Source organism: Anolis sagrei, chromosome 4 (assembly GCF_037176765.1).
Source record: "Anolis sagrei isolate rAnoSag1 chromosome 4, rAnoSag1.mat, whole genome shotgun sequence".
NCBI classification, from domain to species: domain Eukaryota; kingdom Metazoa; phylum Chordata; class Lepidosauria; order Squamata; family Dactyloidae; genus Anolis; species Anolis sagrei.
In genome coordinates, this window is record NC_090024.1 from 91,801,050 (window position 1) to 91,825,113 (window position 24,064).

A 24,064-nucleotide genomic window follows, 5' to 3' on the forward strand; every position below is an offset into this window, starting at 1 on the left:
ACTCAGCCCCCCTCCTCCCAATCAAAATCCTGGCTATGGACCTGTCTGAGTGGATCTTTGTCTTTACTCTCATTACTTCTTCTTGGTCTTTCAGCTCAAGACAATAGTTCTTTCTCCCACCCTGGACATTCCACAGATATATAAACCTCACTTGTCTAGTTTCCAATAGACCTCACAACCTCTGAGGATGCCTGCCATAGATGTGGGCGAAACGTCAGAAGAAAATGCTTCTGGAACATGGCCATACAGCCCGGAAAACTCACAGCAACCCAGCTGTCTTTCACTTTGCGAACCCAGGCTATGTTTAGACTCCAGCAAACATGAGGAGTCAGTTCCTAGATGTCCTGGGTTTCAGAAGAGCAAAACATTGATTATTGAATCTCTGGAGATAAATATCATTTGATCCCACCAAAATATTCTCACCCTTTTCCCTTGCACATGTCAGCATGGAGTATATATTGCTCAAGTATATCCATTTGTTCCTGTATGCGCTTGCCATGCATACTCCCATAGGATTCACTCACCATTGGTGGTGGAAGTGCCGGTTTTCTGTAAGATGAAAGATGGTTGTCATTTGTTATTGGAGAATGAGCTTGACTTATCCTGTGTCCCTAGTGACTTAACTATTGAGAATCAATCTGCTCCTATTTGAAGAGAAATATCTCTTCTTCACCTTGGCCTAAATTCTTTTTCTTGGTGACAAATATATTGGGAACTGGGTGAGTTGATAGATTAATTATTGTGAATCATTGTGTTTGTTGCTAGTAAATTTCATGTTCAATTTCTTTCCTCCTTTGTACTTATTTTGTTGGAAAAAGTAGAAACCTGGAAGAAGTATGCATTTTTTATGATCAAATGCTTAGTTATTTTGAGCTGAATTTCTGTTCATACTTAAAGGTAAAGGTTCCACCTGACATTAAGTCTAGTTGTGTCCAACTCTGGGGGGTGGTGCTCATCTCCATTTCTAAGCCGAAGAGCTGGCATTTTCCATAGATGCCTCCAAGGTCATGTGGTTATCATGACTGTGTGGAGCGCCATTACTGTCCACCGAAGCAGTACCTATTGAGCTATTCACTTTGGCATGTTTTTGAACTGCTAGGTTGGCAGAATCTGGGGCTAACAGTGGGAGCTAACCCCGCTCCCTGGATTTGAACCGCTAACCTTTCGGGCAGCAAGTTCAGCAGCTTAAACCACGTACCATCATACTTACCTCAGTGTAAAATCCATTCAATGAAACAGGATTCACTTCTGCATACATATGTACTTCATTGCTTAATTCCCAATAACTGTTGTTCCATTATATTCTTGGAAGTACAATCTTGTTCATGTCTACTCAAAAGTAGATCCCACTGAGTTCAGTGGAACTTTCTCCTTGGTTACGTCATATAGGATTTCAGCCGATAGGTATTAAGCATTTTCTGAAAGGTACTTTGTTGCTGATGGTAATACTAGAATTAATTCCCAGTATGACAGTGGAGACAGATTGGTGGGATAGACGAGAAAAAAGAATCAGATTTATTGCGTGCTAAGAAATCGTCTCTCATCTTAAAATGCTTGCAAATTTATATCAAACTCTCAGTCAAAGGGAGAAACTGTCTAGTTACTGACAGATCTTGTGTAACTTTTTTGTTACTGATGGAGCAATTTGAAGCATTTGCTATTTAGACTGACAGCCATTTTTCATACCACCTTATATTAGAAGATCCACGTTTGCCAAAAAATGTAAGTGCATATAATTCTGTCCCCAGCATATATAAATACTTCACTTTTAAGTCAATGATGTGCTAAAAGTGTCTTGTAAAATAATCCACAAAGCTCTATCCATCTGCGGTCCTGCCATATTCTTTGTAAACATGGTATAGTGTTTTGGTTTTCACAATGATTGCATTCTTTCACTCTCTGTCCCATGATTTAGGACTCTGCAAACAGTGGGACCTTCTCATGCCAGGACATATACTGTTGCTGTGTATTTCAAGGGCGAAAGGATAGGATGTGGTAAAGGACCAAGGTATGGCAAATTTATGGCATATTTTCATTAGTTAATGTAGCTGTATATCTACATGTGTCTTTGTATGTGCACATATCTTTTGTAAAATGGCACTCATGCCCTTTTTGAAAAGAAAAATGATGCAATATTCTTTTTGCAAATGTGAATTTCCATGACCATCTGAAGACCACCTTTTGAAAACCACTAGTCAAGGAAAGACATGACCTTGTTAGAAGTCAGCCCTTTGAAAAAGAGATGTTCACAAGTCTTCATGTAATGGTACACAGGTAACTCAGCTGTTAAACTGATAAACCATGTCTTTGAACTGTCAGGGACAAAGACATGCCACTGCATATATATATATATATATATATATATATATATATATATATATATATATATATATACATACATACACACACACATACACACACACACACACACACAGCTAGAAGAGTTTTGGAAATGTTTCTTTGAAGTTGAAATTGAAATTGCAGTTGCAGTTGTCCAAAACTCATACCCTCCCTTGAAACCTCTTAGTTTACAAATATGCACTCAGAGACAAAAAAAAGTATTCTTTAAAAAGTAACATATCTTGTTTACTCACAAACATCTTGTATTAATTTAGCACCCAGATACATTTATAGATAGGATGATGTTTCTCTGTGTCAAGAACATAGGGCATCATTCTTAATCAATAGTCCATAGTCCACACTCTTTAAATATACATCTTATGAAAATCCAGACTATATAATTCTACTCATCTCTTCTCAAAGCAAACATATAGTAAACTGTTTCTGCGTAAGTCCAAATGAAAACTGCTTTCATTGAAGTCCAAAAGCATACCTCCTTTCATTGAAGTCTAAAAACATACTGAATAATAAAATGGAGTCTTGAGTCTGATCATGCTCAGTCAGTACAATCACATATCTCCCACACCAAAGAGATCAGTCAAACTGGCAAATCAATATATACATACAGTACAGGTTAGCAAATATATATATTAACAAACAAATAGTGAAGTCTTAGAAGGTTGCTGTTTCCAAGAATATCTTCAATTCACTTCCAGCCTATGGCAACCCATAGTTTTCTTGGCCAGTTTTTTTTTTTTTTTTGCCAGATTTATTCAGAGGAAGTTTGCTATTCCTCTGAAACAGAAAGAGCATGACTGGTCTAAGATCACCCAATGGGTTTTCATTTCCAAGCCAAGATTTGACATTTGGTTTCCTGAGTTATAATCAATGATGGCAACCAGTACTCCTTGCTGGCTTTTGCATCTACATATATAGAGTGTCTTGATTAACCAGGGTAGTGAGACAATATGTTTGGAAACTGAAGAACTTCAGCATTTTAGATGGGGCTGTTGAGAGAAGTAAACAATGCTGCTATTCATTCTCCTCCTTGAGATCAAGGGAAACTGGGAAGGGAACACACACAGGCATGATCATGCACAAGCATACCAGTGCACGTGTCATACAAATGTCACCAGTGATGTTAATCTCACTGTGGCTGTGATGTCCTTGATGGTGGGGAATTAATGTGCGCTGTGGTCATAATCAAACTCTTCCATGTACAGATTTCATAAGATTACTACTCTTAAATGTGCCTTTTCAGTGGCAGCCCCCACATTGTGAAATCTTCACCCTGGAGAGGTTTGCAAGGAACCATCTCACCCTACAACTGCTATTCCGAGTTAGTGAAAGTGATGCCATGTCACTCCCGCATCTCTTTTTGAAATCCTGCTTAGTGTTCTTGGTTTGGAAAGAAAGGCTTTCAAATTAGCAAGAAATCTACTTTGTAGACATTTTCATTGTTCTTCAATGCACTCTACATGGGGCTGCCTTTGAAGATGACTTGGAAACTGCAGTTAGTGCAAAGGTCGGCAGCCAGATTACTGACTTGGGCTAGCTATAGGGAGCATACCACGTCCCTATTAAAACAGCTCCTATACGGTTCTGGTCCAACCTATCTTCGTGACCGCATCTCCCCCTATGAACTGGTGCAGGCTCTAAGACAGCCATCCTCAAATTACGACCCTCCAGGTGTTTCTGCCTCCAACTTCCAGAATTCCTGACCATTGAACAAGCTGTCAAAGGCTTCTGGGTGTTGGAGACCCAAACAGCTGAAGGGCTGCAGTTTGAGGATGCCTACTCCAAGATCTGCCGGGAAGGCCCTCGTCTTGGTCTCACCTCCCTCTCAGACATGGTTGGTGGGACAAGAAAGAGGGTCTTCTCGGTGGCTTTGGAACATTCTCACCAGATAAATTAGATTAGCCCCCACACTTCAGTGTTTTCAGAAGGCTCTTTAAGCAGGCCTTTGAAGATGGTTAAAACATCAGTTGAGGACCAAGCGAATTGTTTTGACTCCGACACTTCAATGTGATTGAAACTGATATTGCCCATTTCAATCCACAGCTAATTTTATTGAGTATTTTATTTAAATGAGTTGGGGGTTTCATATACTGCTTTTGTGTGTATTTGTTTTATGTTATTGACACTGTTGTCATTTTATAAATGCCTATGTATTTTATTGTATTTGTATGTTTACAGCTCTAATACATGCTTTTGCAAGCCACCCTGAGTCCCTTCTTGGAGATGGTGGTGGGATATTTTAAAAAGTTATTATTAAAAGTTGTTATAGTTCTTTAGGGTTTTTAAAAATTGAAAAATGTCTTTTTAACCCAGAAATTCATGAGTTTAAAAGGGATTCGTAGGAATTCAGATAGCCTCACTGGACTTTCCCTAAAGATAGTATAATGCCATCTCTTCATTGGTTCTTGGCAGTATGTTTCCATAGTTGTGAATAGCACTCAGTCCCTACATTTTATGTGCTGCGATGGCATCATCTCTTGTCATTTTATTGCTATTCCAGTGAAAATAGCTGGAAACCGTACCAAATTTAAATCTGTTCACAAATTTGTCAAATTTCACAAGGTTTCTGTTAATGATGATGTATACAGGATGAATCTCTAGACATTTTTCAGCTTGTATTCTGGAATGAAATACGACAACACATATAGGACACTTCAAGTCCGAGAGTCATTTGTTTTAGCTTTCTTTGGCAGATGCTTTCTTTAGAAGGTTTTTATTCTAAGGAAATCTGTACACTGAAAGTGTCATGTGTCCAATACATAATGTTTAAAGGTTCTCATTTATTCTTCGTGTCCTCTGCGAAATCCACACCTATGGGTTTCCCTTTGCGCATGCGCAGAAATCCGGAACATTCTAAGTTTGATGAAATAAAAAATGATTATTTAAGGCTCCGCCCACCTCCCCGCCCCCTCGGTATATATATCCCGCCGCATGCGGGTGAGCTCTAGTTCCTTTTCCGCGCTAATCCGGCAGCATCTTGGAACATTCGCCCACTCTCTACCGGCTTTTTTTTGACTAAGGACTTCCCTTCTGACTCCGTCTCTCTCTCCACTCCTGACCCGGACAGACCGACTACTCTCTACTTCAGGCTGGCATGTCTTCTCAGTATTTTAAAAACTGCTCAGCCTGCGGGGCTACTTTGCCCGAGGCTGATAAACATTCCAAATGTTTGTTATGCTTGGGGGAGGCTCACAATCTCCAATCCTGTGAGATATGTTTAAGTTTCACCAGTAGAGCCCGCAAAGGCAGAGATAATCGTTTAAAAGCGCTCCTTTATGAACGCGCCTTGGCTCCCCAGACGCTCCCTCCCCCCTCCCATTCTTCCCCAACCCAAGAGCTCACTCAGCCTCCCTCTCCACGTGCTGGAGATAGGCGAGATTCGAGCCAGGCAAACGCTTCCTCAGTGGAGCCGCCTAAAAAGAAAGCAAAGCCCTCAAAACAAGCCACGAGGTCGGCTAAATCAAAAGAAAAATCTTCAAAACAAAAAAAGGGACGGCAACTCACTGGCGAGCAGCCCTTGAGCCCTCCCATGCTGGAACCGGCCTCCCACCTTCCCGGTTCCGCCTTTCAACCCCAAGATCCCCTCCCTCCCATACTACAGCTGGAAGAGCCTGCTTACCTTCCCCCTCTGGAGCTCCTGGATCCGCTCCAAAATCAGCCGAACGCGGAGCTTTCTCCTCCGCCCCTTCCACCCTCCCAACCCTCACCTCCCCCCTCCCCCAGCCCACCAGATTCGCCGGTACCGAGGGAGTCTCCTCCCTCGGAACAGCACACTTCCGCGGCGCGGGCCCCGCGCCGCCGCCAGCGCTCTCTCTCTCCTTCCCCTCATCCCCCTCCTAACCCCCACCCTTCCAAGAGAGCTAGATCTAATGATCAATACCATCCCTACAGCCCACAAGATTACCCTTATCACCTCTACCCTCCCCCTCCACCTTTTCCTATGTACCCTTTCTATTATCCACCCCCCCCCCACCCACGCTAAGGACTACAATACCCAGTATCCACCCCAGTTTGGATACCCATATCCACCTCATGCAGCTCCTACTGCTACACTCTCTCGCCCTCCACAAGAACACATTGAACCAGATCCCCCCCAACCATACCAAGACCCCCTCGCACAAGCTCACCAAGAGGTTGAGACAGTAGACCTAGAGTCCACTGATGATACTCCAGTCATACAGGAACCAATTCCAGATTCTGATCCTTCCCCCAAAAATTTGGAAGAATTTAAAAAGTTCTCTGCCCTGTTAATAAGACTTTCCAGGTCCCTGAATCTCTCTACACCTGAACCCACAGATACTGTGGTAGACCCATGCTTTACTTCTACTGAACAACAACAACCTACTTCCACTGTGTTGCCCACTTTACCATTTCTACTAAAAATCTTAAAAAATACTGGTGTTGCTCCGGCTATGATCCCGGCAACCCCCAAAAGGGCAGAAAATTTATACCGTATTGATCTTTCTTCAGCCTCATGGCTATCTAAAATGCCTAAGGCAAATTCCATTGTAACTGATGCTCAACCAAAACCTGTCCAACCAAACCAAACCTCCCCCTCTGATAAAGAGGGAAGGAAACTTGACTCTATGGCCAAAAAATTTTATTCCTCAGCATGCCTATTCGCACGCATGGCCCACTACGGAGTTTATATGAGTGTTTATCAAACCCTCCTATGGAACAAAATATCACCATACCTGGAGTTACTACCTCCAGCTGAACAACCACTTGCCATGGCTTTTAAAGAAGAAGCTCTTCTCTTATCATCTCTGCAAAAAGACCTTGCGAGAAACACAGCCGACACCTCTGGCAAACTCATTGCAGGCTCCGTGGCCCTTCGGCGCCATGCCTGGCTGAGGGCTGCTATCCTCTCTCAATCTCAACGCACCCTCATTGAAAACCTCCCCATGGATGAGGCAGGTCTATTCAATCCTGAGACTGATTCACAACTTGAACATTCTCACAAAATGAAACAAACCGTCTTCAAGTATGACCAGCAACCCTACTCCCATCAACGCCAGCGATGGGGCTCATACTACTATCGCCCTCATTACTACAACAGACCCTATAATACCTCCTTCTACAGAGGACGTCAAAGATCTTACACCCAGTCTACGGCCCCGAGGCGGCCTCAGCTCCCTTTCAGAGGTCAGTACCGTGGCACCAGACCCTCTAACAACTCTAAACGTCGTTTTTAGCACATCACCACCCAAAACCATTTCTCCCTCCACGCATACACCACCACTCACATACCTCAATAGACTACAATTCTTTCTTCCAGCATGGCAATCCATCACTACAGATGCCTGGGTCTTAGACATAATTCAAAGGGGATATGCGATAGAGTTTGACACCTACCCACCTGTGGGAAAGGTCCTCCTTACACAGCCCTCTCAAGAGATCTGGGAGGAAATACACTCCCTTCTTCAAAAGGGCGCCATATCCCCTAACTCCACACACAATACCACCTCCTGCTTCTTTTCTCGATATTTCCTAGTAGACAAAAGGGATGGGGGACTACGCCCCATCCTAGATCTTCGCAGGCTCAATACTTTCATCACACCACGCAAGTTCCGCATGGTTACACTTCCTAGCATACTTCCTTTCATTCCACCAGGAGCATGGCTAGCGACGGTGGACCTACGAGACGCCTACTTCCACATCTCAATCAGGGAATCACACCGCAGATTCCTGACCTTTGCAGTCCAAGACAACCACTTCTCATTTAACTCTCTCCCGTTTGGGTTGTCCACGGCACCCAGGGTGTTCACAAAATGCATGTCAGTCATAGCGGCTCACCTCCGTCAGCAGAACATTATGGTTTTTCCGTACCTGGATGACTGGTTATTTTGTTCTGTATCAAAGACACAGCTATACAACGACATTCATTATACCTTATCTCTCTTACAGGACTTGGGCCTGGTCGTGAACCAGGAAAAATCCCACCTCACTCCGACTCAACGAATCCAGTTCATAGGAGCCGTCATAGACTCCTCCCTTCAGAAAGCCTTCCTCCCGGACGATCGCTTCATCAATCTTCAACGAGCAATTCTAAACCTCCAACAGTCCCGAAGGACCTCAGCTTGGGCTATCCAATCTATCCTTGGGCACATGTCATCTACCACAAATGTAACCCCATTTGCCCGCCTAAGAATGAGACCACTACAAAGATGGTTCATCAAGACATTCGATCCTCTACGGGAACCTCAATCCCGAATCCTATACCCACCACACTCCGTCCTCCACTCCCTCTCATGGTGGACAAATCAATACAATGTTCAATCAGGGATGCCTTTCATCCAACCTCACCCGTCCATGTCCCTCACGACAGACGCCTCCAACTCAGGTTGGGGAGCGCACCTCAAGGGCTTCACAGTAAGCGGCCACTGGTCCCCTCAGGACCGCAAATTCCACATCAATGCACTCGAGATGATGGCAGTAGAAAAGGCCCTCAGAGCCTTTGTCCGCATTATCTCAAACCGCAAAATCCAAATTGTGACAGACAACACTGCAGTCAAATATTATTTGAACAAGCAGGGGGGGACACGCTCTCAGACCCTGCTATCCATATCGACACGAATCTGGGAATGGTGCATCCAAAGGAACATCACCCTCACAGCTATCCACCTACCAGGCCAGGACAACATACTGGCGGATTCCCTAAGCAGATCCTCAAAGAACAATCACGAGTGGCAATTACATCACACACAATTCAAGACTCTCACTCGCAAGTGGGGCGTCCCCAGGATAGACCTGTTCGCATCCCCTGTAAACACACATTGCCCTCTCTATTGTGCAAGGCTCCGACCTCGCGCATCCCCAGGTTGTCTAGGAGACGCTTTCCTGTTCCTATGGTCTCCGGGCCTTCTCTACCTTTTCCCGCCCCTCCCTCTCCTATCTCCAGTCATAGCCAAGATAATTCAGGACAATGCAGATTGCATCCTGATCACCCCCTGGTGGCCACGCCAACACTGGTTTGCTCCCCTTCTCCAGATCTCCAAAAAAAAGAGTTCCTCCGGCTCACTCCAACCCCAGACCTTCTCTCAGTGGAGAACGGACTAGTCCTCCATCCAGACCTCCACTCCCTCTCCCTGACGGCGTGGAGGATCAGACCACACTGAACCTATCCGATGAAGTTTCACGAATTCTCCTAGCCGCCCATAAACCAACTACTAAAAAGTCATATCACTATAAGTGGTCATCCTTCCAAAAGTATACACAAACAGTAGGCCATACGCCGCTCTCAGCTCCCACCCCTGTGATATTGGATTTCCTTGTGCTCCTTTCCAACAAAAATTTTTCCCTTTCTTCGGTCAAATGCTACATTGCAGCAATTTCCTCCGGCCGTAGAAAGTTCGGCTTGCCGTCCCTTTTTCAAGACCACCTCATTCAATTATTCCTCAAGGGCTATAAAAATGTTCACCCTCCTGCATCCCTCCCTTCACCTCAATGGAGCCTAGAACTAGTGTTATCTCAGTTGTCAAAACCGCCCTTTGAACCGATGGCCTCTGCCGACATTTCCCATTTGTCTTGGAAAGCGGCATTCCTAGTGGCCATTACGTCTGCTAGACGATCGAGCGAACTAACAGCCCTCCGCTCAGATCCTCCATATATCAGGTTCCACGAAGACAAAGTGGTCCTTCGGACCGATGTTACGTTTTTACCCAAAGTTGTTTCCTATTTCCATATGTCACAGGATATTATCCTACCAGCTTTTTTCCCCAACCCATCCTCCCCGTTGGAGGTAGCGTTACACTCCCTCGATGTTAAGAGGGCACTTTCCTTTTACCTACATAGGACCTCCACCTATAGGAAGTCACCTAGGTTGTTTTTGAAATACAGAAAAGACATGTTGGGCCACCCGATATCCTCTCAAGGGTTGGCCTCCTGGATTGTTTCAACAATCCAACTAGCTTACCAATTGGCAAAGAAAGAACCTCCTTCTCATGTCGTGGCTCACTCGACACGTTCGGTGTCCACGTCCCAGGCTTTTCTTCGAGGAGTCCCTCTGGACCAAATTTGTAGAGCAGCTACGTGGTCTACTCCCTCCACGTTTGCCTCTCACTACAAGTTGGACATACAAGCAAAGAAAGACGCTGCGTTTGGCAGAGCTGTCCTCTTCTCCTGCGTGGCATGACCCACCTCCAGGTCAGTAGCTTGCTATTCACCCATAGGTGTGGATTTCGCAGAGGACACGAAGAATAAATATAGGTTGCTTACCTGTAACCGTATTTCTTCGAGTGTCCATCTGCGAAATTCACACAACCCGCCCGTCCTCCCCTCTGTCATGCCTCTATACCTAGCTGCGATTAGCGCTGGGGAACTAGAGCTCACCCGCATGCGGCGGGATATATATACCGAGGGGGCGGGGAGGTGGGCGGAGCCTTAAATAATCATTTTTTATTTCATCAAACTTAGAATGTTCCGGATTTCTGCGCATGCGCAAAGGGAAACCCATAGGTGTGAATTTCGCAGATGGACACTCGAAGAAATACGGTTACAGGTAAGCAACCTATATTTATCATTGATCACTTCTATTTGCTGCTCTTATTGATTTTAAAAAAGAAAAATTTGAAATAAATTCTTAATAAAAGTTATGGAAGACAAAGTTATCATATTGCTGTTCCTAGTACTATAGGTTTTGCTTGATTTTTTTAATTTGGTTCTTTAAAATAATTCACTGAAAAGGAACTATCTTAGCAGTATTGATCTAATGGTTAAAACAGCTCTGTGAAAGACAGAAGACAGTTGTGTGAGTGAAGGATTTTTCTGGGAACAACTGCCCAATGATTATTTGAAGAATTAGTCTCGGCAGAACAGAGTGGTTACTTCTGGGAAGCTGTAGCTTATGCCATTAATACATATAAAATTATTTCTGTCCCCCTTTTTTTTCTACAGTATTCAGCAAGCGGAGATGTGTGCGGCAATGGATGCTCTGGAAAAATGTAAGAGGATTTCTTGGAAACTATTGCAGATTTTTGTTGGCAATTTGTTTGCAAAGGGGGGAGGGGAGAGGAGAGGGAAGTATGGAGCATACTGAACAAGGGGTTAGAAGGGGTTTTTCACGGCCAGGGGTTTGTATCATTTTCGAACTGTATGGCCATGTTCTAGCAGCATTTTCTCCTGGTTAGCATCTTCAGAGGATTTGATGCTGGTAAAGCAAGTGGAGTATGTGTGTGTGTGTGTGTGTGTGTGTGTGTGTATATATATATATATATATATATCAGTGGAGTGTTCAGGTTGGGACAAAGAACCAATGCCTGGTAACCAATGCCTGGTGTATGAAGGATGCATTTAGCAAGTGTTTGAGTGGGATTCCTCCATTAGCATATGGATTACTAAGAAGATTGGATAGTCCATGGTGAGGGCATCTGTCTAGAAGTAGCCTCTGGTAATGGGCCTGAAATTTGTCCCATTCTTGTTTTTGTTTCATTCCATCCATTCAAAAGGCATGAAATGAAAAGGTCCCTCCTGAAACGAAAATGCAATCGATACAAAAGGCAGTCGGGCCTGCTTTTCAGATGGATTACGTGGGGCCTGCAGCCAAGCGCCGAGTAAGGAGCTCTCCTTACTCGGCACTCGGCTGCAGGCAGCCCAGCGTTTGAGCCTACGCACCTGGGCCTGGCAGGGCCTGCAGCCAAGCACTGAGTAAGGAGCGCTCCTTACTTGGCACTGGGCTACAGGACCTGCCAGACTTGGGTGTCTTGTCCCAAAGCCTGCACCCATAGACCCAGGTGCTTTGGGCCTATGGGTGTAGGCTTTGGGCCTATACACCCGGGCCTGGAATGACCCTCACCTTGTCATAGCAAAATCCAAAATTTGGTTCATAGAACCTGTCCTTGATTAAAACATGAAGTCAACTTATACATGAATTAAGTCTATCTGAAGAAGTGTTTTGTACTGGAAGCTAGTGACCTCAGTTTTTAAAGGCAAGAAGAGAGGAGCATTTTAAATTATATTTAAGGGAAAAAATATTGAGAAAGTTTGCATTTTGACAAAAAAAAAAACCCTAACTATAACCAACTTCTGAGTGCTGGGTTCCTTGAGATTATAACTAGCTAATTTTATTTTAAAATTAATAATCTTTTGACAACTTGAACTCAGCAACAACAACAAAAGTTTGGTCTCCCTTGCCCTTCAGCAACCCTTAGGGATGAAATTTAAAAGGACCTGTTTTTATAAACATGGGATCTCCTAGTTTACTTGTTGCATTTTCCTTACTATACGAAGAAAAGATAACTTTCTTCAGCTAGGACAAAAATCTGAAGAGGTTCCACCTAAAGCAGTGGTTCTCAAGCTGTGGGTCCCCAGATGTTTTGGCCTTCAACCCCTAGAAATCCAAACAGCTGGTAAACTGGCTGGGATTTCTGGGAGTTGTAGGCCAAAACACCAAGGGACCCACAGCTTGAGAACCACTGAGCTAAAGTGTTCATTTTAGCAAAACTGGTGTATTTCCATATTGGTTTGTACATGGACTAGAACCATGTGAAATTGCCTTTGGTTAGTGACGAAGAATTTCCTGGTTAAAAAGAAAGTGGTACCACTGAAATAATACAGTATAGACCAAACCAGTCTATTCCAGCTACAACCGCACTTCAAAAGTCAAATGATCTTGAATTCTTTTTTTGAGGTAGCTCTCTGATGATGGAAATGGTTTAGGCATTATAATGACAAGTTGGGAAAATGTAAACCATTTATGCTCAATGCTTCTGTTACAAAAAAAAATCTTTGCTTTCTCTTTGTGTTCTCTCACAATATTTATAATATATCTAGATCAGGCATGGGCAGACTTCGGATCTCCAGGTATTTTGGACTTCAACTCCCACAATTCCTAATAGCCAACTGTTAGAGATGGTGGGAGTTGAAGTCCAAACACCTAGAGGGCTGAAGTTTGCCCATGCCTGACCTAGATGTTTGAATAGTAAGAATAGCACATTTTGAGTGCACACACACACACACTGTCTCCATCAGTGATTCTCAACCTGGGGTCCCCAGATGTTTTTGGCCTACAACTCCCAGAAATCCCAGCCAGTTTACCAGCTGTTAGGATTTCTGGGAGTTGAAGGCCAAAAACATCTGGGGACCCCAGGTTGAGAACCACTAGTCTACATGATGAATGCCACCTCATACTGCTGTTGTTACATGCCTTCAAGTCTTCTACTACTTATGATGACCCTCAGCTAGGATTTCCTTTGCAAGATTGTTTGGAGGAAAGGGAGTGAGACATTGCTCTTTTCTGAGACCAAGTGTTACTTGTCTAAGGTCATTTAGTAGGTTTCCATGGCTGAGTAGGAATTTAGATCCTAGTGTCCAGAAAACTCAGACCACTACACTACACTGACTCTCTCACATTTGCAATTGTAGAGCCCATACATTTAGGTCAAAGGATCGCAATATGAATGCCAGAGAAGTATGAGTACAAATCCATGACTTCTATATACCACTAGTTCCCAAATCTAAGTTGGATAGGGCAACTTAGATCCAGGGCAAGTCTGGGGATTTTGCAGTAGAAGTGTTTGTGTGTTGGGGGGTGGGGGTATCATAGGGAGACAGTAGCAATGAATAGATCTTTGATCCCATCATCCTGTATATATCCTTTGAACATCTGTATAAGGCCAAGGTCAAAAAAATGATATGCCGTTCAGCTTAAAAGGCTACCTAAAATTTGACAAGTTTTCATTCTTCGTTACTTTTGTGACAAGCATTCTCTCTTTAGAAGTGTAATCCCTTGAAAACATTCACAGTATATCAGGCCCAGTTGTCAGGGAGTCGGTCAAGCAAAGTGCTGAGCTTTCTGGCCTTGGTCCAGCAAAGCACTTAAGCCTGCGCTTAAATTCAGGCACACGAGTCATTCCACTGACATTCATGATCTAGGCATGGTGATTAAAGTAAAGTCAGTTCTTTGCTCGATGGGGGCCAGAGTGCTCACCTTGCAGGATTGACTGCAAAACTCTCAAGCTGCTGCCAAAACAGGGATTTAAATTGTTGGTGTGACAACCCCAGATAACTCTCCATCTCGTTGAAATCTCTGTCATCAGAGCTGAGCTCATCTGCTTAACTTAGCCAAATAGCCAGTAAACTTCAGACCTTGTTTTCTCTCATATGTGTGGTCCATTTTAATATATGCGTAAAGTGCATGAACTTAAGAGTTGCTCCTTTTTAGACTTTTTCTGAGTTGTTTTCTTTCTTGTATGAAGATGGAACATAAATATAGGGCATGGAGTCCTGAAACTGAAGCACACCACTGTTATCCATATACTAGATTTCTTTATTCTGTCTGCTCTCAGAGCCAAGTCTCAGATGTTTAATTGATTTCTTCAAGAATTATTGCAAAGTCAAATAAAACCGCCAAAAGAGCATATTTTTGTGATATTTGAATAGCTTGGTGCTTAAGTTAGTTGCAGATGACAGAAATGTTGTGTTTATGTGCCTTCAAGTTGTTTTTGATTCAAGGGGGTTCCTTAGAATAATTTGTTCAAAGGGGGCTTTCTTCTGCATCTAAAACTGAGAGAGTATGACTTTCCTAAGGTCACCCAGTGACCTGTGTGATCTATGGCGAAGCAGTGATTTGAGTACATAGTCCTGTACTCAAACTATTACACTACACTGATGTCAGAATAGTATTAGGCAATGCAGGCACTCTAGGTACTTGCAAGTGATCCTCAGAAAAATGACAAAGATAGGACTTCTATAAACTTTCTCAGTCATAAGCATAACTTAACGCTTTGTACACCAATAGTTTAGGAAAGGTTAGCTGCTTCCTAAAGCCATCTTGAGTTAAGAAGCAACTGAGCCCTTTTGCTGAGCTTCCTCCTTTGCCTCTTGTTTCAGCTGTGTTTCCTGTGCAGTAACCACAAAGCCTCATTTTTCCAAGGACACCAGCTGTTTCAGCGTCAGCACTAGCTAGTCAGTCAGAAATAGCAATTTGTCTCCTGGCACCAAATCCAATGCAGGCAACGCTTTTTATCGGTGACCTTCCACCTGGCATCACCACTGTTGATGATGCGTTTGTCTACCTTCTATTGCGCTGCTTTTGCTGAGCATATATTAATTGTCTTTGGCTTCTAGATTGTGTATGTCAATTTTTCAGAGCCTAGCAGCTTTCCCGCTCCCACTCCCTCCCTCTGATGCCCATTATGGTGGTAATGGGGGAGATTATCTTGATTAGCTCCAGATGGAGCCCTTCTTGTCCTTGATGAAAAATGATAGCTTCTCAAACTACTGAGACCTTCCCGGCATAGCTCACTGATATGTGATACTATTCGAATTTTTCCATAGTAAAGATGTTCCATCCCACTGAAATGTTTCATGGTAGGGGGTTGCAAATCGCTGAACAGATACTTCATGTATCATATTTGAATGGAGGCATAAATGGCTCGATCCCAGATTACTATAGCTTTAGAAGTGATCAGTACACTTTCTGTCCCACCTTTCAAACCAGAAGAATCCGCCCGGTTGTTGTTGTTTGCTGTCAATTCTGTCTTAACTTAGGATAACTCTATGATTGAGAGACCTTCGACCTCATTGCACAAGGTCTGGGATCCATCGTAGGACGCTTTCAACATGGAGCCAGATGGAGACTATCACATGAAGCAGGGATACTTCCAGCGGGGCTCCGTCCTGGCTTCATTTTGAAAACGTCCTTTGATGGAGCCTAACAGGAGGCTTCCTGTGTTCTCACAAGGTAGAATGGGGAAAGCTCATGGGGAAGCCGGGCAGCAACACTTCCCCCCTTGGGATAGGGAAGGGGGTAATGTGGGCAATGCAGGATGTGGGGTGACAGGCTCCCACTCTGCCAATCGGATTTGTCCCACTGTCCAGTGAATGTCCCCGCTGTTCCCCGCTTCAAGATCCCAATGTGATGATGTCTCTTGAAGAGTCACAGTTATCTACTGTCATGCTCAGGTCTTGCAGATCCAGTGCTGTGACTTCTTTGATTAATCTATTCACCTGTAATGTAGCCTTCCTCCGTTTCCACTATCTGTCCAACAACAGTCTCAATATAGTCATCCTGCTTCTAAGTGAGAGTTCTCATCTAATTTACTGTGACCCATCATTTGTCTCTTTAGTAGCCCATGTTACTCTCCTTGAGATTGTCTCAGGGAAGAGACAATTACCAAAGTAGCTTACATAAGATAACAGAATGCAAGGAATCTAAGTCTGCTTCCTGTCTCTTACTACATATGACATTGCTCTGAGAGGGCATTTCTCCTGCAATAAGAAAAAAAGTTGCAGTGTGGTGACAGATTTCATCCCCTTTCATCTAGGTATCAATCAACCAGTTACTTCTGACAGCAACTGAGGGGCCATTTGTTTGCTTCATAGCACTTGCTCCTTTGGTTTGAAAAAAACAGTGCACTCATGAAAACATAGAGATACCTGACCAATCTCCAGTTATTGATACAACTTCTTAGCCATTTTTCACCCCTGTAAAAACTTGAACATGCTATGAAAGGAGTAGTTTAATGAGTCTAAGATGTACAATTCCCCCATTCTCATTTAAGTCTACCTTGACAACAATGCTCCAAAATAATTAAAGCACTAGAGATGCCAATACATCTGGTGCTGTAATCAGATTTGTCCCATGTAAAATAAAATAGAACAACTTCCCAAAACACCAGACAATGCTATTGATCTGCTTTATAGATTGCATAATGGATGCTGAGCAAATTGTGCACATTTTCTAAAGGGTGTCATAGTCATAACAATGGAAGTATGCCTTCAGAGAAAGATACAAAATAAATGTATGATGACACTAGTCTCGCTAACTTTATTCAGAATTAAATTCTGTTATCACTGGGACGGTTTAGACACCAGTGCAACTAGATTAAGCTGAATTGATTTCAATGAGACTTCATGACAACTAAGTTGAATTTTTCCAGCACTGGATCTGTTTATTGAGTAGTAATTTGTTCTTTTATCTCTCAAGATAAAATCACTCTTTTTGCTTTGCCTTCCAATCATATGCTCTTGTTTGCCCTTTCATTGTTCATGAATAGCTATATGTACATTATAAGCATTTCATGATATCCTCTGAATGAGCAAAGTGTGGTGGTTTGAGTGTTGCACTATGATTTTCTAAATTAGGGTTCAAATTCCCACGCAATCATGGAAATCCATTGGGTGACCTTGGGCAAGTCATCCTCTTAGACTCAGAGGAGGGTAAAGGGAAACCCCTGATGAACAAATTTTGTCAAGAAAACACTACGGTAGGTTTGCCTTAGGGTCACCATGAATTGAAACAACTTGAAGTACACCACAACAATATCCAAATTGAAACATTTGTGCACAATACTGGCATGTCACCACAGCATCACCATAATGAACTGATTTTGAGATGTTCTTTATACCTACTGAGAGTCTCTAAAACGTAAGTAGGAATTGTGTGGTCCTCTAGATCAGTGTGGGTCCCCAGGTGTTTTGACTTACAACTCCCAGAAATCCCAGCTGTTAGGATTTCTGGGAGTTGAAGGTCAAAACATCTGGGGACCACTTCTCTAGATGTTGCTAAACTGCCATTTCCAGCTATCCTAAGCAGTATACTCAGTTGTGAGGGCTGCAAGAACATAAACATCTTGAGGGTCACACAATTCTCATCTATAAAGTGTTGGGGCAGGTCTAAGAAAAAAGCTGCAACTTATGTTTGAAAATGTCATACTGAGTAAAAACAAATGGTGTTAAGTCCATGCTCTAAAACTGACTCTGGAGCACTGAGAAACCATTGGGAGTTGGGTTCAGGTAGCATATTAGTTTGAAGGGAAGAAAGAACCATTTCTTTTAATGACTAGCAGTGAAACAGATTGAAGTCCTTTTGTAATTGTAAAGGGAAAGCTTTCAGAGTAGAGAACCAAATTCTGAATTTGTGGCTGGGGAGACATCTCTTTTCCTCCTTGTTGAGACACTGAAATTGATTAAGAATCCTCAGTCACTCAGTTCACATGCTCTCACAAGGAGATGGCTACTTGGAAGATAGAATGGAATAATCCAACGTGCATTGTCCTAAAAATACTTCATACAAATGTGATAAAGAAATTATACTATCTGGGATCTCTCCTCATATTGGTTGTGTTCAGATAACGACTTGACTTCCAAGTTGCCAGGGATCACCCATCTTGATGGTGCATGTTTGTTAATTGCTTCTATTTGCAGTAGGTGCTCATAGTTGACTTCTTCATTTTTATGACTCCAAGAAGGATCAGATATTTTTGGCTTAACTCTCTCTCTAGAAACCAGAAAAATAAGGTTGTTCAGAGTTAGTTCTCTGCCTTAGAAGGGAAATGAGTTAGGTATTGACTTTGTTGGAGTCCCACATTACTGATCTCAGAACAGATCTGTAATATGTGTAGCTGTTCCAGGCATCAGTCTAACTTTGGTTCCCATGGATCCTTGCCTTACATGTGACCCAGAATGTTGTCTTCTGTGATAAAATAACAATCCTTGGACCATTTTTCATATCACTGGCTAGCCTTTATTTAACATATAAAACATTTCTTCTCGTCTCAGATAACTTTCCTCAGATGGCCCATCAGAAACGGTTCATTGAACGGAAGTACAGACAAGAGCTTAAAGAAATGAGATGGGAAAGAGAGCATCAGGAAAGGGAGCCGGAGGAGTCGGAAGACATACGGAAATAAAAGAAAGCAGTGGAAGCAATGGCATATTTGCTTACCTAATAACTTCCATGGTGGCCTATGGAGACCTAACCTGGTTTAATGTAAATGAATGAATGAAGTGTCATCATTGAATCATGTTTCATTTTGACTTGTATTTTTCCCCACAGAATGGATTTTGTTTCATTTTAATTATGCATTTTTATTCATAGTGTTTGAAAAGAAATAACTTCTTTTAATATTCCTGGCAAGGAGTTAATGGCTTTGTTTTTTCTAACATGTGGCAGCACATATACTGTTAAAGAATAAAGGATTCTATTTAAGAAATAGGAACATTTTAAAAAGAAGACGAAAGCAGTGTCTTAACTGTTTTGTTTAATCATATGAAATAAGAAGACATAAATGACATTTTAATTCTGTCAAGTTTCTTTTGTGGTTGTGATATACTACAACCAGAAAGAAGCAGCGTTATCTACAAAAAGGGGAAACAAACTCAAGGTTATGGAAACAAAACCTGAAAACAAGTTTTCATATACATAATACACATTTTATATCCTTTACTTGATATACACTTGCATCCCTGTACACACTTACAATACTGTAAATTTGTAATAGTTTGGTATTGACATTTATGATCATGGCAATATTATAATGATTGCAAATCCCCCCCCCCCCCGAAAAAAACCCATTTTATAATGTGGGCAACCATTTCAAGAGATGGAGTTCCATGATGTGCATGAGTGGGATATTAGAAGATGATGCGTCCAGCCCATTCCCCTCCAGCAAGCTTTGGTTGTGATCTCTCTTTCGCTATTGTTCTCACATGCCCAATAACGGGTTCTGGATGCAACTTTTGCGTCTAGAACCCCTTACAGTAAGACCAGCTTTAGTAGAATTCCACTTTTCCCAGCATAAGCTTTATTGCACTGTTCACTGTAGATCAGTGATTCTCAACCTGTGGGTCCCCAAGTGTTTTGGCATACAACACTGAGAAATCCCAGCCAGTTTACCAGCTGTTAGGATTTCTAGGAGTTGAAGGCCAAAACATCTGGGAACCCACAGGTTAGGAACCATTGCTGTAGATGCTGCAATTTAATAGCAAACATTAGTGCATGCCTAGTCTTGCTTCACCACCTTCCTAATGCTAATACTAGTAAAAGAACACTCAGAAAACAGAGAACAAGAAAAAAGCCAGGTATAAAAAGGACCTTCAGTTAACCGTCAAAAACTCAGTTAACTGAAGTATGCCTGTATACAATTATAATTCTGACATGTCAATATCCTATGGCATCCTTGGGTTTGTATGTTGGTGAGTCACTAAAGCACGGCATAGAGTCATAGAATCATAGAGTTGGAAGAGACCTCATGGGCCATCCAGTCCAACCCCCTGCTAAGAAGCAGGAATATTGCATTCAAATCACCCCTGACAGATGGCCATCCAGCCTCTGTTTAAAAGCTTCCAAAGAAGGAGCCTCCACCACACTCCAGGGCAGAGAGTTCCACTGCTGAATGGCTCTCACAGTCAGGAAGTTCTTCCTAATGTTCAGATGGAATCTCCTTTCTTGTAGTTTGAAGCCATCCTTCCGCATGCTAGTCTCAAGGACAGCAGAAAACAAGTTCACTCCCTCCTCCCTATGACTTTCTCTCATGTATTTATACATGGCTATCATGTCTCCTCTCAGCCTTCTCTTCTTCAGGCTAAACATGCTCAGCTCTTTAAGCCACTCCTCATAGGGCTTGTTCCAAAGACCCTTGATCATTTTAGTCACCCTCCGCTGGACACATTCCAGCTTGTCAATATCTCTCTTGAATTGTGGTGCTCATAATTGGACACAATATTCCAGGTGTGGTCTAACCAAGGCAGAATAGAGGGGTAGCATAACTTCCCTGGATCTAGACACTAGACTCCTATTAATGCAGGCCAAAATCCCATTGGCTTTTTTAGCCGCCACATCACATTGTTGGCTCATGTTTAACTTGTTGTCCACGAAGACTCCAAGATCTTTTTCACACATACTGCTCTCGAGCCATGCGTCCCCTATTCTGTATTTTTGCATTTCATTTTTTCTGCCTAAGTGGAGTATCTTGCATTTGTCACTGTTGAACTTCATTTTGTTCGTTTTGGCCCGTCTCTCTAATCTGTTAAAATCGTTTTGAATTCTGTTCCTGTCACAATACTTGTAGGCCAATGTCAATTTATGTGACCTTCAAGATCGGAGCCTCCCACTCCTCTCTGTCAATAGTTTTGCCAAAGTAGAGACAAAGGAAGAGAAAAGAGCCAGGTTGAGTGGACAGGCGCTTTTCTGCCCTCCTCCTTCCTTTCTCCTTCCCCTTGGTGCCACCCTTCTAGAAGAAGCCACCGGGGACTCCAATGCTCAAGTAGCTCTGGCGCCTTGAAGGGGCCAGGCAGTTTCCAAAATGGAGCATCTCCTCATAAGTCTCAGTGAGACATCCCCAAGTCCCCTCCCCTCCTTCATAACTATCATTCCTCCTCAAAAGCGCAGTGTTCAGGCGGCCAGAAAAGAAACACAAACACATGTACACACTTTATTCTCATTCCCTATTTCTGGAGACCTTCAGTTCACCTCAGTGGGTTGACTCAAGAGTAAATTGGCCATCATTTTGTGTGAGAGGGGGATGCACAGAGGTAAGAGACCAATTTCATGTCTAATGTCAAGCATTGAAACAATGGGGCAAGCAACTGGTTTCTGGGCTATCTCAGAACGTACCTTTCATGGCAAGCATTAACAACTAGGAGGTGGAAGAAAGATTATACAGAGCAAATCAGGTGCAGCCAGACACTAAAGAGGCCATCACTTCGGAACAGGAACAACAGCAACAGCTTTTTTTGAGCTGCAGCCTGAAGCATCATATCTTGTGCCTTGAATCCTTGAAAGATTGTCTGTACCTTGGATGTTGGGTCGTGGATTGTGGAGTATTCCTGGAAACATGTCGAACCACGAACCCCCCACCCACACCCCCACACCCCCATGGAGAATTATGAATTGGCAGAAGACTGGAAGAGGACCTGCAATAGAGCTAGCTCCAAGAGAGACATTGTTTCTAACCACATTTCTCCCTCAAAATGTGAAACTATCCCTCAATAAAAAATATCTTTTTTAAGCATATGCTTGCCTCTCTGTATCCTTCTTGACTCACTTTTTCTGTCTATCTTTGCACCGTGGCCGACTTGTGCCCCTACAAACCCCATCATCCCTTGACTAGGGCCCCCAGAGCCCATCATCCATGGCTGAGGTTTCCTGCCTTCACACTCCTGAACAAGCTTTCTCTCTCTCTCTCTCTCTCCCCCCCCCCCTTTTCCTTCTCTATGAAGCTTCTTTCATGCAACCACAACCTCTGGGTCAACCCCAAAGTCCCAGGCAATTACTGCCCCCAGGATCCACTGGTCAGCAGATACCAGGGCCTTCATGTTTTTAATATTTTTAATATTTTTGTGTTTTATGATTTTATATATACCTCTTCAGAGTATGAAGCCACCTTGATAACCTTTACTGACACACCAAGACCCAGATTTTCTGTTGTGTCCTCTGGGCCATCACTTCAACAATGGACACAAAAAACCAGCATCTCCCGCATCAATAGAACCAGCTGAGCAAGGTATTACCAGACCCTGAATTGGGCTAACCTTTTTTGCCAGCCACATAGACTATTTATTTATTCATTCATTTAAAACATTGATATTCCGCTCTTTCCACCCCAAAGGGGACTCAGAGTGGAGCACAACATATATATGGCAAACCTTCAATGCCAAAACATAAAATAAACCATAAATATACATAAACACTAAAACCAGTCATCTGGACAAAGGAGTCACAATCGCCCAAGCATCTTCCCTGGAATTTGGGGAAACTCTGCTACTGTTCTTCCTGATTGCCATACCCCTTTCCCAAGGATGGATCATCTAATCCCATCATCTGGAGAATATACTGAGTTGGAACACAATGTAACTAGTGCCATGGGCACTAGACTAACTCGTTGAGGACTCACAGGGTCATTATACAGACAATAAAACCCAAGGGCCCAACTTTGCTTGCCTTGAGGTTGAGACACAGTAATCCATTCATAAAAACTATGTCTCCTTTTGTTCCACTGGTCACCCAGTCCCCTGTCAGCCATGGGAGAGCAGGAATCTGAATTGGAAGTGGGGAACTTTTTTGATCTGCTGCCCCTCCATGCGGAGTGAACGCTCTCAGGTGTTTGTGACGTCAAAGTTGGCTCCACCAATCCATGCAAAGCTGATCTCTGCTGGGCAGGCGCACAAAAAACAGAAGACTGTACTGTATAAAAATGTATGTTTTATGCTTGCAAAACATGTCAGTTTCTTTGAGCAGCTTACCGCTAGCTGCCATCCTTTCTGGCCGGATCAGATAAATTCCTCGGTGGCCACTACTTCAACTGATGAGACTTCTTTGATTGGGAACTTTGGATTTAAACTTTAAGCCTCCAGCCATGGACTCAGTTTCCGCATTCTGGATCTCACTATATGCAAACTTCCTTAAATTGCTCAATAACATGTTGACCTCAAACTGCCACTGGACTACGTTTGTGTGTTTGGCTGCTTTACAGAGAACTGGGCCATAATGAAGCTTAGTAGCTAGTCAAGGCATTCACACACCGAAAAATACTCTTCGTTTCTCTCTCATGCATACACTGGGGCAACACAAGCCGCCGCCACCCCCACAACCAATGAATCTCCCAGGAACTAAACTGCTCAAGGCTCAATCTACTCAGGAGAGAGAGAAAAATAGTTCCCGATCTTCCCCCAGCCTCAACTTCATTTCCCACTACATCTCCCCCCTTGGAACTAAACCTGATTTGTTAAGGAACCCACTTCCAAGGAAAAGTGTATATGATCTCACCCTAAGGCCAACAACATGATCCTCTAAAAAACTTCTCCCTTGGTGCATTTAAGGTTCTGAATCCATTATTTCAACTCTTCCCTGGCTTTGAAAAAGGAAATAAGTCATTCAAACACCCCTGCCTTTCCCCTGTTGTGTGCATGCATTTTTATTCTTCTCTTTCCTCAAATTGGAGTTGGGGGGGAGGAGGAAGGAAGAAGTCAGAGACATGCAAATAAG

The 24,064-nt window shown here is 43.0% G+C and overlaps 1 protein-coding gene across 1 annotated transcript in view; it reads left to right on the forward strand.

Moving 5' to 3' along the window:
* The window catches only part of DROSHA (drosha ribonuclease III), a 164,123-nt gene extending 142,030 nt beyond the window's left edge, over positions 1 to 22,093 (forward strand). The window contains exons 30-32 of the mRNA XM_060774694.2: positions 1,916 to 2,008; positions 11,254 to 11,300; positions 18,859 to 22,093. Coding sequence (XP_060630677.2) covers positions 1,916 to 2,008; positions 11,254 to 11,300; positions 18,859 to 18,989 — 271 coding nt within the window. The 3' untranslated portion in view covers positions 18,990 to 22,093. The remainder of the gene's footprint in view (positions 1 to 1,915; positions 2,009 to 11,253; positions 11,301 to 18,858) is intronic.
* Positions 22,094 to 24,064: the final 1,971 nt, after the last annotated feature.